Raw genomic sequence first — 21,830 nt, 5'->3', positions numbered from 1 at the left:
TATATAATAAGGATAATTTAAATGCAATCAGAGTAGGACACAGATAATTAATTTGCTCTTTACAAATATAAAGGCCATCGACAAAGAAGTCAAAAGCCCAAAACTTGAACAAATAGCATATTACTACAACATAAAATCAGTAAAAAAAGAAGCTTCATAATATATTTTTGTACTACTTTTATTTTTTCAACTGGTTTAATCATATAACTTAACTATATATGTACAATAAAATTTTCCAAGGATGATTTGATACCAGTAGGACTGGAAATGGCACTCAAGTCTTTTTTCATCCAAGGAAACTTCAGAGTTGTGAGCCACAAGTGGGAGCAGCGAACTACGTGGTCAAGAATGTACCCAAACACCCATGAATTAAGTCCTATGAATTGTCAATATCAATGTACTCAGATGCTGGTTCATCAGAATCAGATCCATCATCAAAGCTTATATTTTGAGTTTCCACAGCATTATTCCCCCAGCTCTGATCACCTGCTCTTAGAAAATCTTTCAAATCATCTAAAATATAAGGTTCCACCAGTTTCCAGAACCATGTGGAATCACTTCCTAAAAATCCTATCCAAAACACATTTCCCTTTCCCTTCACCCTGCAATTGAGAGATTTCGCTTTTAAAGTTTTAACAACCTTTTCAACCCCCTCTCTACTTCCTTTAAGCTTCAACAAGATGTCCTTGGATGATGTTCTGTGCCCTCCATACATATACCAGTATGCAAGAACCTGTGGTGACAACCACCTATGAATTAGCTTTGGTATTGTGGCCCGACCTTTAGGCCAAAACTGGTCTGCATAGAAACCAAAGTAAGAGTGTGAGATAGTAGAAAATCTGCAAGATACATCATCGCTACCATCACTAATCTTACAGGAGGGATGTAACCACTCATGGTACTGGTCATATAAATATCTCCTCAAAACAGAATGAGTGCTAGAACTCTCATTGAACTCAAATTGTATCCTGTGTCTCTTCCGTTCTTCATCTGAATCAATTCGCAAACCTCCTAACAGCAACCCCACTAAAATTTCTCTCTGATCTTTGCTTAGCTTGAGGCTTACAGGCTTCTTAACCTCTTTCCTACTCAAGCTCAATACATATTCAAGCTTTCCCATTAATGAGGATTCAATATCATATTTCTTCTGGCACATCAGATCATATATCTTCTCTGCCTTCATGTAGTCTCCAGAAGAGAGGTACCCTTTGAGAATAATATTGCATGATCTGGTGTTAACACCAACAACTTTATCTCTATACATATGGTTGAAGGTCTCTTCTGCTTTCTCAAGATCACCACTTTTTACCAAAGAATCCAGGTATATATTGCAAATAGTCCGGTTTGGTTGACAGGTCTCAAGGCATGCAGAGAAAGCTGACTTCAATTTATCATGCAAATTTAAATAAAGGTACATATTCATTAGATAAATAAAACCTTGCATAAGAGGCTTCATACCACTCTCAATGAACTCTTGCATGAGCAATTCTGCCAATTCCACGTCCTGAGCTTGACATAACACTTCCATGATTTTATGATATGCTGCAACAGTAGCACAACCCAAACGTTCCTGCATTTCCCTGAATATTTCCAAACATTTCATATGTTCTCCAACCTTAGCAAAGACTTCCATCCTGTACACAAAAGCTTGTGTGGGGAGATCGCCATCAATGCTAAGGAGTTTGAGCCAAGTTCTTTCTGCTTCCTCCACATCACCCTCCCTCGAGCATGCTCTCAAAATAGATACAAGCACTTCCCTGCCCTCCTCTATTCCTGCTTGCTTCATCTCTTCCCTCAGTGATGCAATCCTTTGTTTATCTATGTTGTCCTGATAGCTATGTAGCCAAATTAGGCCACAATAAATATCCTTCTGTATCTCAAGTCCAGATGTCACCAAATTATGAAAAATAAACTCAGCCTGCTTGAGATAATGTTTTGAAGTACCTCCTGGTTTGCTCACAAGAGCTCTAAAAAGAGAATTGTGCAAACTGAGCCGTGGCTGGTAACCTCCCAACTGAATCATGCGATTGTATATGCTACATGCTTCTTCCAAGCAACCATGAACTGGTGCACTAAGATATGCGATGACCAAAATGTGAAAAGTGGACTCACAAGGCACACGTCCCTGATTGATGATATCATCAAATATCTCCCTGCATTTTGCAAATTTTCGTTCCTTACCCATGTAATCTGCAAGCTTTGTAGCCAGAGCAAAATTAAATCGATACCAGTGTTGCTGCATCATCCATTTATACACCTAACAAACAACCAAAGAAATTTTTCAACAAAAAAAAAACTGTATCTAGCTTTATTTCATTCCAAATATTTATTTGAACTCTAGCCAAACAAAATTACAGCTTCATAGCCAAATGAAATCCAATATATTCATTTTGGCTTTGAACTTCCATAATTTTTTTTTTCCTGATAAGATTGAACTTCCAAAAATTTAAATAATCTTTAATGAACTTCTTTGATAAACCTGTATCCCAATTTCCAAATGGCAATTCGAAAATGAGTGGTAATTAGTAACCCAAACTAGCATTTCCTCAAGTAGTAGACTACCCATTTAAGTGCTCAGAATGTCCATAAATAAAAACTAAAATAATTGAATTAGCAATGCTGTAAAGGAATCAAAAGTGAAGTGTCAATTTTAAAAAAGTACCCTAAACCCAGCCTCGTTTTCGCGAATGCGCATACAATGAAACGCAACATAGGTAGCATCCTCCTGCCTCATCCACTTTTTCTGGGCATTAAGTATCCTCAACAAAGTTCCCGCCTTGTGCGCCGGCAATTGTTTACACAGCCAGGCCAATCTCGCCCGCCTCCATTGCTCCGGCAACTCTTCCAACTCCCTCACCACAATCGCTGGCGAATTCATGTGCTTCATATCTCCACCGGAGCCCAAATATCCCGGGTCGCCGTCGAATTTCAAAATGTCATTTTCGTTCTCGCTGTAGCTTGAGAAGTCCCCTTTCTCTTCCGATTCGGAAGGAGAAAGGGATTCGGTCGCCAACTGTTCGGTGGAAGTACTAAAACGGTTTACACACTGAAATGGGTGAAGATTTAGAAGGGTAAAGGAGGATGTGGGGGCAGGGAGAAGAAAAAGGTGGTGCCGTGTGTAGAGATAGCGGCATCGTAGGTGGTGGTGGTGGTGAGAGAGAGAGATAGTGAAAGAGCGGAGGAAGGAGAGGGATGAAAAGAGGGAAGTACGAATAGGGACAGTGAGGATTACGTTGGGTTTAGGGTTTAAGAGGGGATTACTGAAATTGTGTAGAACGGGGAGGAGCATGGCTCTTGGTTGACGCCGGACATCTATGGCGAGGATAAGCAAGAGGGTTTAGAAATATGCTTTGGTACAACTGGGTCGGGCTGTGACTTGAACCCGCTAACTGATCCGATTTCACTTTTTTTTGAGTGAATTGTAGGAGGAATTATATATTTTTTCTCTTTTTATAAAACCAAAATATGTATATATGTACATATTTTAAATATAAAATATAGATTTTCCTAGTAAAGCAGGAACGCCTAAGTATTTACTGTAATGGTGTTACAGCAATCAGACAGCAGTATCTGAGTCAGAATAAAGTTTTCAAGTTATTTCAAAAATTAGTTAGCTATTTTTTCTCTCACTTGAGGCCGTTAGTTTGTTTTCTTCTCATGTGTGTCTCTTTTGTTCCACTATATATATAAAGCTCAGCACTTTCATTCAATAAGGTAAGATTTTCAGTTTCAATTTCTTGTTATGGTATCAGAGCAATAACCGTTTCTCTGTTTCGAATCTAAGATTTTCTCTCATTCCTTTTTCAACATTCCTTATATTTTGTTGATTTCTCTTCGGTTTCATAATCAGCATTTTGATAATTAAATTCATGACAACTTAATCCTCTTTCCGTTCTACAAATCAACTTTCAGATCATATAACAAATCCTTCAATTCCATATTTTCTTCATCCTAATGAAAATCCTGCTTTGGTGCTTGTTTCTCTAGTACTCATTGGATCCAATTATCATGCTTAGACAAGAGCCACAACTATGGTACTTTAAAGAACAAAGTAAAATTCATCGATGGAACCCTTAAGGAGCCTATTAGTACTGATGATTTACTTTATGTTTGGGAGAGGAATAATACCATAGTCTTATCATGGATTACTCATTCATTGTCATCTTTCATTACACAAAGCATATTGTGGATTGATACGGCTGTGGATGTTTGAAAGGATCTTCGGAATCATTTTTCTCAAGGTGACATTTTCCGCATTTCAGATTTACAAGAGGAAATTTATTCCTTCAAACAATGTGATATCTGTAACTGATTATTTCACTCAATTAAAGATTTTATGGAATGAATTAGATAATTTCTATAATACCCCTCACCCGACTACACTCGTCTATAGTGTAGTCGAGCAAGGTGTGCTATATTTAGTGTCGGAGCACCCTGTCCTGTATTATTGTGTATAATATTAATTTAATGTCTATTTAATTATATTATCTTACGTGTAGAAATTTTTTTCTTTTTATCCCATTTTATTTTTTATAGAGACCCAGACAGAGTTTCCTCTATTTTATTAGTGCATGACGGATTCCATTATTTATCTGTTACAATAATTTCATATCATTTTCATATTTTCATACAACATCTTGTTGCTCATATCAATTTTTTCATGCATTATATTATCTCATAGCTCATATAAAATTTCAAGAAAATAAATTTCATTTCATCCATATAAACTTCATACATCCATATAAAATTTGTATACAATAATTTACAATTTATTTTCATTCACAAAATGTATATAGTTTACTTACATACAATAACCAAAATGCAAAAACCTAAATATACATGAGCCCTACCAAAATGGACTGCTGAGGTGACACTGATATTGTACAGATCTGGTCAAGATCCTAGCTAGAATCTACTGCTGCTGCTGCGATTGCTGGTGGTGGTCTCATGTACCTACGCAAGTAAACAATTCATCGCGCTAAGTATTTCTGCTTAGTGGTGCAATAATTGAAATAAAAGAAACTAATAATTGAAATAATTATTCCACATAAAATTTACTAAATTTTTGAATTAATTACATATTTATAAAACTTTGGGAGCAAACAATTTATCTGGATCTTTTTATTTATATATTATTATACCCATATTAGTACTTTCTTCATATATTTATTGAACTTAAAGTGTATTACACATATCTGTACCCAAGTAACCTATGACAGACTATAAAGACTGGATACACGGGAGTATACTAGTTAAACATCTGTATATTTAACATGTATACATCTATCATGTCAAGCACAAGGTCAGCGAGCAGGCATAAAGGCAAAAATAAAATCAGGCATAATGGCCAACGGGCAGGTATAAAGCCAGTAGAACAACCATCTTAGACATATATTGTCTATCAATAATTATTCCTATGGGCAGTACTGTAATTTGTAATCCCTAATTGGTATACCAATCGATCCATGTTATATAAATGAGTCTAGGTATACTTTAGGTAAATTAATGTTATTAAGTATTTATAGTTTCATATTATGTGCTAGTTGTATTTGTCGACACCATATTTTGGCCGATTCCCAGAATCAATAAACTTCGAAACCGATCCCCAGCACCAAGTATCCCTTTGCCAGCTAATTACATTTCCGATCTCTCCTTGCCATTTAACCACATTTCCGATCTCTCTTCACATAGAGTTGAATCAATGTTAAGTCCTCATATCAGTTAAAGCCTTACCGGTCTCTCAAATCACTCACCGATCTCTCAAGTCAATTGTCAAACTTCCTGACCAGTCAACTACATTCCCGATCTCTCCTGTCAAACAAAATTGAACCAACACTAGATCTTTATGTCATCAGTTTCATTGCCGACCTCCCTTTTAAAAGTTTAGGAATAATCAAGTTAAGATTCCAATCCGGTTTAATGATGATCCCGATCTTAAATGTTCAAGCCAAATTTCCAATTTTAATCAAGTCCCGTTTAACGTTGGTTCCCTGCCGATCTCATGCTTATTGTGTTTTTCGACCTCTTACACTTAGATTAATAATTACTTTTAGTTATTTCAATATACTCAGACAATCAAGTGTTTAAATAATTTAGAGATTTTCCAATCACATTCATTCACTGGACAAAAAGAAGACTTCATTTCATATTAAAGTTTGTACAGGTCGATCCTCCAGCCTGATCTACATTTTGCTCGCCTTCTCTCTCACCCTCAGCCTCCTCCTCACTATCCTCACCCTCACCCTCGGGAGCCAGGTCTGCCATCCAGGAGAAGTCCTCCTCGGGGTAACGCTTCTTGAGTTCGGCCAAGAGATCCCTGTGAGCATTCACATAAGCACCGGCCACTCCTGTCACCATCTCTTCTTCTTTCACCTTGAGCTCCTCAGTAAGGTGAGCGATGTGAGCAACTTCATCGGTCCTAAGTGCTTGAACTTCTTCCAGAACGCGGGTTCGTTCGGCCAGAACACGAGACTGTTCGGCCAGCTTGTCCTCATAGAACTTCATCCGCCCCTCAATTTGAGATATGTAATCCTGAGCGGATGAGAGTTGGGATCGGAGAGAAGACACCTCGTGACCCATCTTCTCGACTTCCTTACCCAGGCTCATGGATCGGGTCAGGATGTCATCAAGGTTATCCGGGGACAGCCTATCCTGGTCCTCCCGAAGGCAGATGGTGGATCCCAATACCTTAGCAAAACCCAGGTTTTCCCGAACAGTCCGGTTCTTCTCCAGCGAGTGGATTAGAACTTGAGCGCCTCGAGAAAGGGGCCTCACAGAAGGTTGAGAAGGACCCTCTTCTGCGCTCGGAGCAACCGGAGGAGGTGGAGGCGGCTCTTCTTAGCGAGGGGGAGATCGGACCACTTCTATGACCGGAGGTCCAGAAGGTTGGGACGAGCCTCCTTGAATTTCCCCGGGCTCATGCCTGGGTGTCTGCATTTCCTCAACTCGCTTCATCTCCCATACCTTCCGGGAGATCTCCCTCTTTCGCTTCCGGCTCTCCTTGGAAGCTTCGCCGCTTGCCATACCTGCACAAAGAAGAGGTTAGTGAGATCGCTAAGGTCCTGAGATCTGAGATGTAGGAAATACCGATGCCGAGGTCAGAGAGCTGAAGCCCGCGATCTTTGCCGGTGATCAACTCCATTGTCCAGTGATGAAGTTCGGCAGTCACTGCATCCAAGCAAGAGAACCTCTCTCTGCTCGCCTGTTCTTTCAGCTCCATCACCATCAGGCCTTCCTCCCTATTCAACACGAGACACTTCGGAATTAAGGGGTCTTGGTGTAGCCAGCTACGAGGGAAGCCCTCAAAGCCGTTCGGAATTTTGCTCCTTAGAATGAAGAAGCGGTTCTTCTAATTTTTCAAGGAGGAGGGCAGATCGGTGAAGAGCCCGCAATGTGGCTTCGCCTGGAAAAACCAGTACTCATCGTCCTTTCGACGAGTTAATCTATGCAGTTCAGTGAATACCTTAGACGTAGGACGGAATCCCTTAGCTCGGCAGAGGCCTCGGAAGGCTACTAAGATCCGCCACGAGTTCGGGTGAACTTGGGCTATGCACACTTGGTAAAATTTTAAGACTTCCTTAAAGAAGTCGTCAAGAGGGAACCGCAGCCCGGCTTTCAACTGTTCTTCGTATACTATAATCATGTCGTTCTCTTCGAAGAAATGATCGGCCCGGTGATCGCCGTGACACCGGATGAGTTCATATGAATCAGGCTCAATGTTGTACTCCTGGCTGAATGACTGCAGATCGGTTTCTTGAAGGACTGATGGCAGCTCGTCCATGGGAAGACTCTCTCTCCCTGAAGAAGGCGCATGCCTTGATGATGCCGCTTGCCCCCGAGCTGGAATGGAGACCCTAGGAGGTTCAGGTCGCACGCTTGGCCCGACCACCTCTACTTCATCAGACGACCACAAGAACTGAATAGAAGGAGGGCTCGTCGCTCTCTGACCCTCGGCACCGCTCATTTTCAAAGGAAATAAAGAATTTAAACTAAAAGAAAGATCAAAGCCCTTACCGGAGTCTGATCGGTGTCGAAAGAACTTGAGAAAACGAGAGAATTTTGAAGTTGTTCGCAAGAGACTGAAAATGACATAAGGGAGTAACTGGCTAACCCCACCCCTATTTATACTCGTCCGAGCATTAAATGCTCACGGCATCCCAGGCGGTGCATCGGTTAGCGGGATCTGCCAGCTGTTTCTGACACGTCTCATGAGTTTTCCGGAAATTCCATAAAGAGATCGGCTAACTAGAGATCGACAGATTAAGATGAATATTTTGAATTGCGGATCGGTTAAGGGTCATTTAAATTAAAGGTCGGATCGGGTAAATATTTCAGAGATCGGAAAATGATTAATGTAATAATAATAAGATGATAATTGACAAAATAAAATCTTTATTTCCAAAAGATCGGATTACATCATTTGGGAAATCTCTAGGGATCGGATTATATTAAAATTGGATTACATCATTTCGGCGATCTCTAGGGATCGGATTACATTAAAATTGGATTACATCATTTCGGTGATCTCTAGAGATCGGATTACATTGAAAATAAAATACATCATTTGGGCGATCTCTAGATACCGTTGGAACATCCCATCTAAAGGCCTATGTCAAAGCCTAGTCTCATGGCTGAGTCAAAAGATGTGTTTGACCAGGAGACCGGCTATTGACATCGGATAGATGTACAGCTCAGATGGGGTGACTATGACTTCCATGAAGATGAGAGACGTCATCATCGATGTTACCGCTCGAAACCGAGCCGCTGTGGGAACACCCAGTGCGGAGAGGAGCCAGATGAATGCCAAGGGGCAGTCGCTGGTGTTAAGGGGAATATTAGCAGTCTTCTCGCCCGAAATCAGTTCGCCGTTTGTATCGGTCGAACGATTCAAAGTTAATAAGATCGAGGTCCTTGATCCAGATCGGTAAGTTAGTCCGGTTCTCTCACGGTCATTAAGTGCAGTCATCATAGTTTCTCGTTCACCGGGATCATGAATTTTCAATCGGGGAATAAAGAGGTCTATCGGAAAGGGATCAAAAGCCACAATCATGGCCGGAACTACTGCCGGAGCGGCTAGAACAGGAAAGTAAGAAGGAAGAGAGGAAAATCGAATGAGGAAAGTCTCTTCTGTCAGGGGTATATATAGGGGAAAATCGGGCATTTATTGCTAAGCAGAAAACGAAGCGGACGCTTCGGGAATCGAGGAAAATTAATGCTTTGACCGAACCGGGCCTGATTAAGGGAAGGATCGGAATGATAGAGATCGGAAGAAGGGAGACCGGTATGAAAGATCGAAAAAAGAGCGTGTTAAGAAGATCAGAAAAGAGGAGAGATCAAAAGGCAAAGAGAATAAGAAAAATCTAGGGCTGAGCACAATACGGTTCAAACCGAAAAATCGAACCGAACCGATTCAATTCGGTTCAATCGGTTCAGTTTTAAAAGTTAATCGGTTCGGTTCGGTTTTAATTTATAAAAATTTCGGTTATTTTGGTTCGGTTCGGTTTTGAAAATAAAAAAATCGGTTAAACCGAACCGAACCGAATAGTGATTTATATAGTCAAATCGAACTAAATCGAACCGAATCGATTTTTGAATTAATTTATTTTTATGAAAAATTTATGAATTATATTTAATTATATATATATTAATTGTTTAATTTCATTGATTAATGGTTATTAGGTTCAAACCAAAGTTAAAATTAGATCAAATAACTTAAAAATCAAGTCTAAATTAAAAAATTAATAAAAAATCAAACCGATCGGTTTTAACCGAACCGAACCGAATTAAAACGATTCGGTTCGATTCGGTTTTTCACTAACTTCGATTCGGTTCGGTTTTTGAAATTGGCGGTTCGGTTTTGATAATTTAATTAGGTTCGGTTCGGTTCGGTTTAAACCGATTGCTCACCCCTAGACAAATCCCAATAACCGTCGTCAGAATCAGAGCAGAGGTAGTTAAAGCGTTGCAGATGAGATCTCCACTGCACCCCTAAGAATCGCCCACAAATGCTGACAGGTGCCAGAGTATGTCATGACAGTCCTGTACATCCCAATCTCCACCGTTGAGCCCACTTGTAAGGACGAGCCAGGAGCCCTTGGATCAAAGAGGAAGACGACACGGCCGGCGCCTTTCATTCCCAGTCCTTGGATCGCCCAGGTCAACAAAGTTTGGGACCGTCTGATTAGAAGGAGAAAAGGACAAGTATTCTGAGAATGATCTCAGCCGTTCATTTTAATTCTCTTTAATTCTCAAGCATCTGATCATGTCCTTCAAAATCCAGACCCTCCATCTCCCTCAAGGAAAATCCTGACCCTTCATGGGAAGCCCCCGGTTCTTATAAATACTTGCATGAAAAACTATTGAGGGGACGGACAAAAAAGGTGGTAGTTACTATAGCGGAAGAACTCTGAAATTTAATTCAGTTCGTTACTCTGCTATTTTTTAAGCTTTCATAAGAAGAACTTTGAAACCAGTTTTCTGAAGTGTTTTCTTAAAAAGGATTTTGAACCCTGAAACTCTCCATTTTCAGCTCGTTCATTATCCCGTAGCGCTCACATTTTCAGTTCCTTGTTATCTTTATTTCCACTTCCATCGTCCACGCTCAATCTCATTTAGACTCGGGTATAATTCTGACTCGATTGCATTTTAGTGAAGCACTCTTTGTTTCGAGGCGAACCTTAGTCTTCCGGCTATCAACCTGCAATCTTATTACGTTTTGTGATTCTGTAGTTAGTTCAATAGATTCGACTCCCTACAGGTCAGTGTTCATATTGCCATTTTATTAAGTTTAGTTCTTGTTTTACGTATTTCCTTTGTTCTTTTTATGCATGTTATTTTCTCTAAGTTCATATCACGCTAAAAAAAAATACAAAGAAAGGTTATTCTCCAGTTTATTTCCTTGTCGGCCAATCCATACTTTTGTTAATCTTTATTATTTCTGAACGCCAGTCATCTAGTCCCGAGTAATGTATAAGTGGTTGGATAAAATGTAGGTAACGGCAACTTAAGAGTCCCTTTGAAATAATGAAAGGTCTAAATAATAAGCCAGGAAAATGGTGAAGCCGAATCACTAGAATAACTCGATAGATTATTGGGCAAGACGTCATAAGACAGAGTAAAACCAAACCTTGGATAAATAAATGGAATAGATCGGGTATCGAAAAGTGTTGGTGAGGCGACCACATAGGAAGGTCGGAGAATTCGGTTTGGTATCCCCTGCCCAGTCCTAAGGTACCAATAAGTTAAAGAAGTCTTATTCAGACCCTCCGACACCTTTGAATGTCAGAACCCTTAGCCTTAGGTTCTCTCGATAGGTAAGATTTAGAGAGATCGGAAAAGTCCTTATCCGACTACCATTTAGATAAAAGAGAGCGGAAGATAGTCCTTATCCGATCCTCAACCAGAATTTCAGCAAATAATTTAAAGGAGATCGGAGGAGAGTTCTTATCCGATTCTCAAGCTTAAAAATTTTAAAATAATTTAAAAAGAGATCGGAGGAGAGTTCTTATCCGATTCTTACCTAAAACTTTAACAAATAATTTAAAAGAGGTTGGAGGAGAGTTCTTATCCGATCCTCAAGACAAAAATTTTAATAAATATTAAAAAAGATATGAGGAAAGTCCACATCCAATCCCCAAAATTTAATTTTAACCAAATAGCCCTTCAAACAAAACTAACATACAACAGTAACTCACTAAGGTTGTCTCATTTACTTATGTATCTGGGTAATCCGAATTTAATGAAAAATCAAACATTCCTTTTATCAAAAGGATTAACATTTCCATTCAAGCCCTCCTAACTAATTTATAAAGAACGCAAAGTTAAATCTACTTACCTTATTAAGGGACGAGGTGGGGTGCCTAACACCTTCCCTACCCGTTCACGGACCCCGAACCTAGAATCTCTATTCTGAAGTGGTTTCATTTTAATTTATTTTCACAAAAGGTTTTCTTTAATTTCCCTCAAAATTAAAGTGGCGACTCCTCACTCTTTTCCACTTCGGTGAGGGTTCGTTCAGGCGACCGCAAAACACCTTGCGACAGTATTTAATAACATTTTCATGTTACTTATAATCGGAACATAAGTCTCACATGCATATTCATGTCACTTTTATGTTTAACAATTCATTTTGATTCACTTCATATCATATAACAAGTCATTTTATGAACCTTTCTCAAGGTCCAGATTTGATGTCTTAAGTTCACCTAACAAATTGGTTAAGGTGTGGCCATTGTTTGGCTACACTTCTTTTATGGAAGTTGTTCCTCTATATCTTGTCTTTTTTGTCCTTTTTGATTCATGGCATTTGAAGTTTTAGAACTCAAGTTATGGTAAAAAAACCATAACTGGTTCCTGATCTCTTTCTAGGTCCAAATTCAGGTAGATTCTGGAGTCTATTTTTGTCTAATTAATTGGACATGTTACAGCCACTTTTAAGCCTAATATTCTCATAGAAGTTGTTACCCTATGTCTTATGATTACTCAAAATTTTGAATTATAATTTTTCAGGTCTTGTAGAATTAATTATAGCAAATTAACTGGCCTGAGCTCAGGTACCCTGTGTCTACAAGATTCCAGGTTCAGGTCAATAGTTTTGACTCTCATTTAGTATTCTTACACTCAAATTTTGAGAAAAGTTTCTAAATCAAAGTTGAAGCCCTATCTCTTAGGTTTCCAGAATAGTTTGGCTCATCCTATTTGGGATTTCCTAGTGGGAGATATGCTATAAACACTATTCTAGGGTCAAGTGGTGGTTTAGTTAAATTCCAGGTTTTGATGTACTGAATTATTCTAACAATTTGGCCTAATTTCCTTGGGTTTTAGGTTCTGGTCAAAATACCAATGTTGTATATCTATGTCTTATAAAAATTTTGGCACTGGTTTCATTGCTTTTGTAATTTTTTAGATCAAGTTATGGCCTTTTTTCTAAAAATGGTCGAGTAAGCCTATGTCCAGTAATTTCTTCACCTAACAAATTGGTTAAGGTGTGGCCATTGTTTGGCTACACTTCCTTTATGGAAGTTGTTCCTCTATATCTTGTCTTTTTTGTCCTTTTTGATTCATGGCATTTGAAGTTTTAGAACTCAAGTTATGGTAAAAAAACCATAACTGGTTCCTGATCTCTTTCTAGGTCCAAATTCAGGTAGATTCTGGAGTCTATTTTTGTCTAATTAATTGGACATGTTACAGCCACTTTTAAGCCTAATATTCTCATAGAAGTTATTACCCTATGTCTTATGATAACTCAAAATTTTGAATTATAATTTTTCAGGTCTTGTAGAATTAATTATAGCAAATTAACTGGCCTGAGCTCAGGTACCCTGTGTCTACAAGATTTCAAGTTCAGGTCAGTGGCTTTGACTCTCATTTTATTATTCTTACACTCAAATTTTGAGAAAAGTTTCTAAATCAAAGTTGAAGCCCTATCTCTTAGGTTTCCAGAATAGTTTGGCTCATCCTATTTGGGATTTCCTAGTGGGAGATATGCTATAAACACTATTCTAGGGTCAAGTGGTGGTTTAGTTAAATTCCAGGTTTTGATGTACTGAATTATTCTAACAATTTGGCCTAGTTTCCTTGGGTTCTAGGTTCTGGTCAAAATACCAATGTTGTATATCTATGTCTTATAAAAATTTTGGCACTGGTTTCATTGCTTTTGTAATTTTTTAGATCAAGTTATGGCCTTTTTTCTAAAAATGGTCGAGTAAGCCTATGTCCAGTAATTTCCTCACCTAACAAATTAGTTAAGGTGTGGCCATTGTTTGGCTACACTTCCTTTATGGAAGTTGTTCCTCTATATCTTGTCTTTTTTGTCCTTTTTGATTCATAGCATTTGAAGTTTTAGAACTCAAGTTATGGTAAAAAAACCATAACTGGTTCCTGATCTCTTTCTAGGTCCAAATTCAGGTAGATTTTGGAGTCTATTTTTGTCTAATTAATTGAACATGTTACAGCCACTTTTAAGCCTAATATTCTCATAGAAGTTGTTACCCTATGTCTTATGATAACTCAAAATTTTGAATTATAATTTTTCAGGTCTTGTAGAATTAATTATAGCAAATTAACTGGCCTGAGCTCAGGTACCCTGTGTCTACAAGATTTCAGGTTCAGGTCAGTGGTTTTGACTCTCATTTTATTATTCTTACACCCAAATTTTGAGAAAAGTTTCTAAATCAAAGTTGAAGCCCTATCTCTTAGGTTTCCAGAATAGTTTGGCTCATCCTATTTGGGATTTCCTAGTGGGAGATATGCTATAAATACTATTCTAGGGTCAAGTGGTGGTTTAGTTAAATTCCAGGTTTTGATGTACTGAATTATTCTAACAATTTGGCCTAGTTTCCTTGGGTTCTAGGTTCTGGTCAAAATACCAATGTTGTATATCTATGTCTTATAAAAATTTTGGCACTGGTTTCATTGCTTTTGTAATTTTTTAGATCAAGTTATGGCCTTTTTTCTAAAAATGGTCGAGTAAGCCTATGTCCAGTAATTTCTGGACAATATGGTTATAGGCAGTTTTGTGTTTCAAATTAGGCCAACAATTTGGTTTGGTTAAAGGCATTTCTGGGTTATGTGTTCTACATGAAAGTTGTGCTCCTATGTCTACACTTTCCAATGGTTCAAGAATCTGGTCATTCTGATATTCCTAGTGTGAGTTATGGCCATTTGAACATTTACTGTTCATTTAGTCATTTTTCCAAGTCCAGATTAGGGTTACCCGGATTCAAGACAATTTTAAGCCAGGTTAGAGACAGTTTTTGGGCATGATTTCTTCATAAAAAATGTGACAAATTATCCTAGGTTTCATCTCTAATTGACCTCACATCAATTAGAGCAACACAACTCTACTTATAGCCTAAAAACCATACTGGACTCAAGGTCTAAAAATCCTGCATGGAAAATTTGCACTCCCAATATCAATTCCTCTCAACTCTCAAACTTCAATTGATATTCATGGTACTTCTAATAGTCAACAATGGTCTCAACAAAGTCAAATAAGCATCAATTCATAAAACCCTATTTTTTTTTTGGGTCAAAACCCTAACCAAAATTCTTAAAACTTCAAAATTGATAGGGATTATTAGCACTAACCTTATCTTCAAGCTCTCCTTAGCCTAAATCAACTTTCACTTCAATCAAAACTCCACTTTTCCTTATAGAACCACTTCTTGGCAGAATTCTTGCTTGAGATTTTGATGTGTTTTCTTCACTTCAATGATGGATATGAAGGTTTCTCTAAGTTTCCAACAAAATTTATGAAGGTAGGTAAGTATTTGGGAGCTTAGATAATGGTGTATCAATGGTGGAAAGAAGGAATTTTGAGAGAAAGTGGGGAGAGAGCATATGGATGGGAACAAGGAAGAAGATGACAGAAAATTTGATCAATCATTGATATATATTAATTTAATATTCATTGGCATATTTGTAAATAAGTAGAAATGTCAATTTTGTAATTTTTTTGAAGTTTATAATAATTACAATTTGACTTTTTAATAATTATATTTAATTTTCATAGTCTCAATTAATTAAATTAATCTAGTTTCATTAAATTAATTTCTCTTATTTTTTGTCAATATTGAACCTTCAAATTTAATTGACCAAGTTTGGCTTTTACCGAGTTTATGTCTGTCTTTTTTATAATACCCGATAATGCCTTATCTTTCTTTGTTTTGTGCTTATTTTTTTTCATTTCTTTGCCTTATTACTTAATAGAAATTCCCTTAATTAAGTCTTCATTAAGGGTCTGATAGGGTTCGGCTTGAATTTAGAGTTACAACGAACTCATTATCATTTCTCAGTGAGGTCACCCATCACCGAGATCCTGGTTCGTTTAACTGAATTGTACTTCACTTCTTTTACTTTTTTTTTAATTTTACTTGGTCTGTATTTGGTCAATTTATATTTCCTTACTCTAGTTTGAGTGTAGTTCCAGACATCCTGGCTGTCCGAACAGATATTAGTCATCAAAACGGTAGAATATACGGACTACCTAAAGTGATAGCATTATAATTTCAGGCCAATACCTCAATGTTCATGTGAAATTCAGTGTGAATGTGGTGCTTTCACTACTGTTAAAAAATAATAGGGAAAATGATTATGTTATTAGGTTTTTAAAGGGCTTGAATGATCAATTTAACACAGTGAGGTCACAGATCATGTTAATTGAATCCTTGCCTTCGATTAATAAAGTGTTTTCAATGGTTATCCAACAAGAGAGGCAAATGGTTGTGGGAGTTCTACTTGAACCCAAGGCTTTAGCAATCAATACTGGTAATGGATATTAGGGAAATTCTCAAAGGCTGGTGTATGGAAGAGGCTCTAGAAAATTTTCTCAATTTGTCAATAACAAGAGACCTGGTTATGATAACAATAAAGTTTGTACATACTATGGTAGATCAAGGCATATAGAAGAGACTTGTTATCGAAAGCATGGGTTTCCACCTGGTTTTAAGTTTAAAAATTATTCTGGACCGGCTATTAATAATAATTCTGTTTTGACTAATACTCTTGCCAATTCAGATTCCAATGAAGTTTTTGCCCTTCCAAAATGTATTCTTGAGCACATAAGTTTCGGTTTCACACCAGAGCTATGTCAATGCCTGTTGGCTTTAATTCAATATTCAGATTCTCCTTCACCTGCACCTTTTAGTAACCAAATTAGTGCGAGTCCTATTAAGTCAACTACCAATCTTTCTCTAGGTAATTATTCTGTTTTAGCTTTTTTGTCCCAACCTAACTTGTGGATCCTAGATTCAGGGGCCATTGATCATATTATCTCTTCATTGTCCTATTTCACCACATACAGGAAAATCAAACCAATTAATGTCAAACTTCTTGATGTTAGACAAGTATTAGCTTCTTTTTCTAGCACAATTCATTTTTCTCCCAATTTTGTTTTAACATAAGTTCTTTACATACCACAATTCAAATTCAACCTTATTTCCATTTCTAAACTTAAATCTTCTTTACCTTGTTATCTAAATTTTCAACATGATAAGTGTTTAATGCAGGAACTGAATACCTTGAAGAAGATTGGTATAGCTGATCTTCAAGCTGAATTATATGCACTAGTAGTTCCTGCTGCATCTTCTTTTGCTTCACTTACCGTAAATGCTACAACCACCTCCAACCTACCACAAAGATCTTCATCTACACCTCTCAACCTTTGGCATCTTAGATTAGGCCATCCCTCTTTAGCTAGATGGAATGTTATACAACAAAAATATCCCTTTGTTACTCATATTTCATACCAGATTTGTGATACTTGTCACTTTGCCAAGCAAAGGAAATAACCATTTTCATCTAGTAATTCACAAGCTTCTGTTATCTTTGAATTAATACATATTGACATTTACGGTCCATTTTATGTTTCATTTATACATGCTCATAAATATTTCTTAACAGTTGTGGATGATTTCTCGAGACATATTTCGATATTTTTGATGAAAAATAAATCTGAAACTTAGTCCTTGCTTCAATCTTTTGTTACACTTGTCGAGACTCAGTTTTCCACCAAAATCATAATCATACGAAGTGACAATGGGCAAGAATTTTACATGCCACAATTTTATATCTCCAAAGGAATTTTGCACTAAACAACTTGTGTAGAAACACCTCAACAAAATGCCATTGCTGAAAGAAAACATAAGCATATTCTAAATGTGCCTAGAGCACTTCTTTTTCAATCCAATTTATCTAAAGTTTTTTGGTCATATGCTGTATCACATGTTGTTTACTTGATAAACAGAATTCCCACAGCTATCCTTCAAAACAAATCTCCATGTGAAGTTATTTACAATCATTATGTTTTGCTTCCACTTTGTTTGCTAATATATCAAAGTTTGATTTTAAAGCTCGAAAAGGGGTCTTTCTAGGATTTAAACAAGGCACCAAAGGCTATATTCTTTTTTATGTCCATTCTAGAGAAATTTTTGTTTTCAAAAATGTTATTTTTCATGAATCTATCTTTCATTTTTACTCTCAATCTTTTTCTGTTCATTGTACTTCTGATATTTTTTCACCTATTCCTTTACCTCAAAACAATACCATTTTAGATTTTGATCATGATTTTTCTTCTCCAACAACCATTTTGCATGCACCTCCTCTATTTTCTTCTCCATCCATTCCTAGACATTCTTGTAGAACTTGACGACCACCAACCTACTTGCAGGACTACCACTGCAATTTATCTGCATAAGCTTTAGCTACTCCATCAACTTCAGGTATTCCGTATCCTTTGTCCAATGTTGTTTCTTATAGTCATTTATCTCCAAAGTACAAGCACTTTACTCTTTCCTTATCCTCTACCTTTGAGCCTAAATCATATACTCAAGCCATTAAATATGATTGCTAGAAAGAAGCTATGCAAGCTGAGATTAAAGCTTTAGAATAGAACCATACTTGGGTCCTTACTAAATTACCGAGTGGAAAAACTCCCATTGGATGCAAGTGGGTTTATAAGATTAAACGCAAGGCAGATGGCTCTATTGAATGTTGTAAGGCAGGATTAGTTGCCAAGGGTTACACACAAACAGAGGGTATTGATTATTTGGATGTTTTTTCACCGATGGACAAAATGACCACAGTCAGATTATTTCTTGCTCTTGTTGCTGCTCATAATTGGTTTCTCCATCAATTAGATGTTAATAATGCTTTTCTTCATGGAGACATAAATGTGGAAGTTTATGTGGTATTACCACAGAGTTTTCAACCTTCCAAGCCAAATCAAATGAATCACTTTATGGTTTAAAACAAGCAAGTCGTCAATGGTTTTTGAAGCTTTCTATAGCTTTACTTTCTATTGGCTATGTTCAATCAAAGTCAGATTATATTTTATTTGTTAAACACACACCCACTTCATTCACTGCTCTTCTAGTTTATGTGGATGATGTTATTTTAGTAGGAGATTAAATGGTAGAAATTAATCAAGTAAAAAGGTTTCTTGATGATTCTTTTCGTATTAAAGATTTGGGAGCTCAAATTTTTCTTAGGCCTTGCAATTGCAAGGTCCTCTCATGACATTGTTGTTAATCAGTAAAAATATGCATTGGAATTGTTGAATGATGCTGGTTTGTTATCCTTAAAACCTGCCAAGTCTCCTATGAATTGTACTTTAAAGTTACATCAAGGCAAAGGAGACATTCTCTTGGATCCTTCTTCTTACAGGAGGTTAATAGGAAGTGTAATACCCTCACTGTAGCAATTCCGCACATTCTACTGTTCCGGTGACCGGTGTCGATCTGGACAGCTAGAACGTCTGGAAAAATATTTAAACTAAAGTGAGGAACCATAATTAACTCAAATATTAATAAGAAAAATTTAGGAAAAATTTTAGAAATAAAATGGAACCAAGTTAAATGAGCCGGTGCCCTAGCGATGGGTAACTTAGTGGGAAGTTGCGGTTCTCGCAACTAGGAGCCCTGGACCCGGGAGAAAATTCATAAAATAATTTTTGGGACTCCAGAGAAGAGTCATTGAGGTTTCTATGGCATTAGAATACCAAGAAAATGTTTAAAATTTTTTTTCAATCGGTACAGACAATTTTAGTCTGTTAAGCCAAACGGAGGGCATTTTGGTCATTTCTACTTCAGAGATGATTTTTGGCCGACTTGTCCAGTTAAGTAAATAATTATTATAATCTAAAATATGAATAAATATTGCTAAAAATGAAACTGAAAATGAGTAGAAAGGAAAAGAAAAGAAAATGAAAGAAAATAGGAAATATGACATCACATGATGTCATTAGTTAAGTCTCCACCAATTACAACTCAACAAGCCAATTAAAAGGTGATAAATTAGACAAAAATTGACAAATAATCTGCATCTTCAACCTTTGGGCAGCCAAAAACATAGAGAGAGAGAGAGAGAGAGAGAGAGAGAGAGAGGAAAAAAAACTCCATAGAAGCTTGATCAAGCTTGAGCAAACCCACCAAATCACCTCCAAACCCTAATTTCTCTTCATGAAAAATTGTCCCTACCACTACAGCAAGCATTGGACAACAATTTGAAGAGGAAAAAGAAAAATTTTGGCAAGCTCGGGAGTAGCTCCTATAAGGTTAGTGCCTATACTCACTTCCATATCTTTTAATCTTTGTTAAAAAGATAAATTAAATGAGAATTTGTTGTAAAATTGAACAAAATAATTATTATATTGAAGTGTGTATGAAAATTTACAGCCATGAGAGAAGGATGAGATTTGTTGATTTGTATGATTTGAATTGTTTAGAAGTGTTTTGTGATGAGATAACTTGAGTTAGATGTTGAACTATGTGTGTTGGACGTGTTAGATGACATGAAAAGCATGAAATTGACACTTGGGAATTAAGGTTTATGAAAAAATTAGATTTTTGCTTATGAAATGGTATATTAACCTTGTAATGGTTAATTAGTGACCATTTGAATGTGTATGAGGGGGAATTGAAGTGAGTAAGGATAATGAAGTTGAGTTTAGGCATGCTGCCCTTGGTGACCTACAGGACTAGTTATGAGTCCAGCAGGTTTGGGCAGCCATAAATGGAGTTGTATAGGTTCAATTGATGCAAGGCCAATTGAAAATGAAACTAGATACATAATGACACAACTTTGGTGAAGAAACCCTGCCCAGAAAACCAAACCAAATTGACCTAAAAATTATCCTAATCCGGGTGACCAATATGTTGTCCCTGGAAAATGACTAAATGAACAGTATTTGTTCAAATGGTCATAACTCAGTGTAGAATAGTTTAATTAATCTGAAATTTTACCAGCAGAAATTTGAGACATAGCGCTACAACTTTCATGAAGAATACAAACTCAAATTCTGAACTTAACCAATTCAAATTGCCAACTAAACTTAGGTTACCAAATCTGCTAGAACCAGTTTTGCCCAGAATTCTGGATTCTGTCTAATTCTGCCAGTTATGGTAAAATGACCATAACTTGAGCTACAAAACTCCAAATAGAGTGATTCAAAAAAAGAAATGTAACTAGACACAATAAGGAACAACTTTCATGAAGATAATTTTATCAAATTCCTACTGTACAAATGACCAATGAAACAGTAAACCTAGAGTATGAAATTTGAAAATTTTGAATAACATAAGATAAGCTTTGAAATGGTATTGGAAATCAATACCAATAAAAATAAAATTCAAAATGTGGTATCTTGAAGAACTTAAGTTTAATAAATTTATTATGTATTAAAAAGTCAACAATTTGAGTGAATAGTAATGTAAATAGTAGTACAAAGACACAAAGTGTATGAACTAAATTGGTAGAGGAAATTAATGAATGAAATTTGGAATCCATGAAATGTTCATGGATTACTTTGAATAGAAATAGTAATTTACCTAAATGACTTAATGAATATTTAAGTTATGTGAATATATAATTAAGATTTGTATTCTCATTACTAGTAGGTTTAACAAAACATAAGTGATACCACTTGAATATGAAATGAAATTAACCTAGATGGATTGTTGAGACTTATACTCCCAATACCAATGGAGTTCATAATATATTAGCAATACAACTTGAAGTATAAAATGTACTTTACATGAATAGATTGTTGAATAAATAAATGTGATAAAAGTGTCATTTGGGATTTAAGTTCCCATCAAGAGAGAAAGGAAAAATGTTTTGAATACAATGGTACATGTGAACCATTGTTTAAAATTGTGATCAATATGAATAACATAATGAATGAATAAATAAACCATATTAATGTATGAATGAGACATTAATTCTCATTATTGTAGAAGAAAAAGTACTTTGAGAACAATGGTATAAAAGTATAATTGATGTGAATTGTGATCATATAAATGATCAAATGAATGTATAAATTATAATTGAAATTT

At 36.6% G+C, this 21,830-nt stretch overlaps 1 protein-coding gene across 1 annotated transcript; it reads right to left on the bottom strand.

The window, feature by feature from the left end:
• Nucleotides 1–138: 138 nt before the first annotated feature.
• Nucleotides 139–3,404, bottom strand: LOC110634897 (pentatricopeptide repeat-containing protein At2g15820, chloroplastic). Its single transcript, XM_021784047.2, has 2 exons — nucleotides 2,663–3,404; nucleotides 139–2,257 (listed from the first exon to the last, which is right to left on the bottom strand). Exons 1-2 carry the CDS (start codon nucleotides 3,287–3,289, stop codon nucleotides 377–379), a joined length of 2,508 nt encoding a protein of 835 aa, XP_021639739.2. The 5' UTR covers nucleotides 3,290–3,404; the 3' UTR covers nucleotides 139–376.
• Between the last annotated feature and the right edge of the window lie 18,426 nt (nucleotides 3,405–21,830).

This window comes from Hevea brasiliensis, chromosome 15, assembly GCF_030052815.1.
Source record: "Hevea brasiliensis isolate MT/VB/25A 57/8 chromosome 15, ASM3005281v1, whole genome shotgun sequence".
Taxonomy (NCBI): Eukaryota; Viridiplantae; Streptophyta; class Magnoliopsida; order Malpighiales; family Euphorbiaceae; genus Hevea; species Hevea brasiliensis.
The sequence above is the reverse complement of the archived record's forward strand: the minus strand, read 5'-3'. Positions and strand labels throughout refer to the sequence as shown.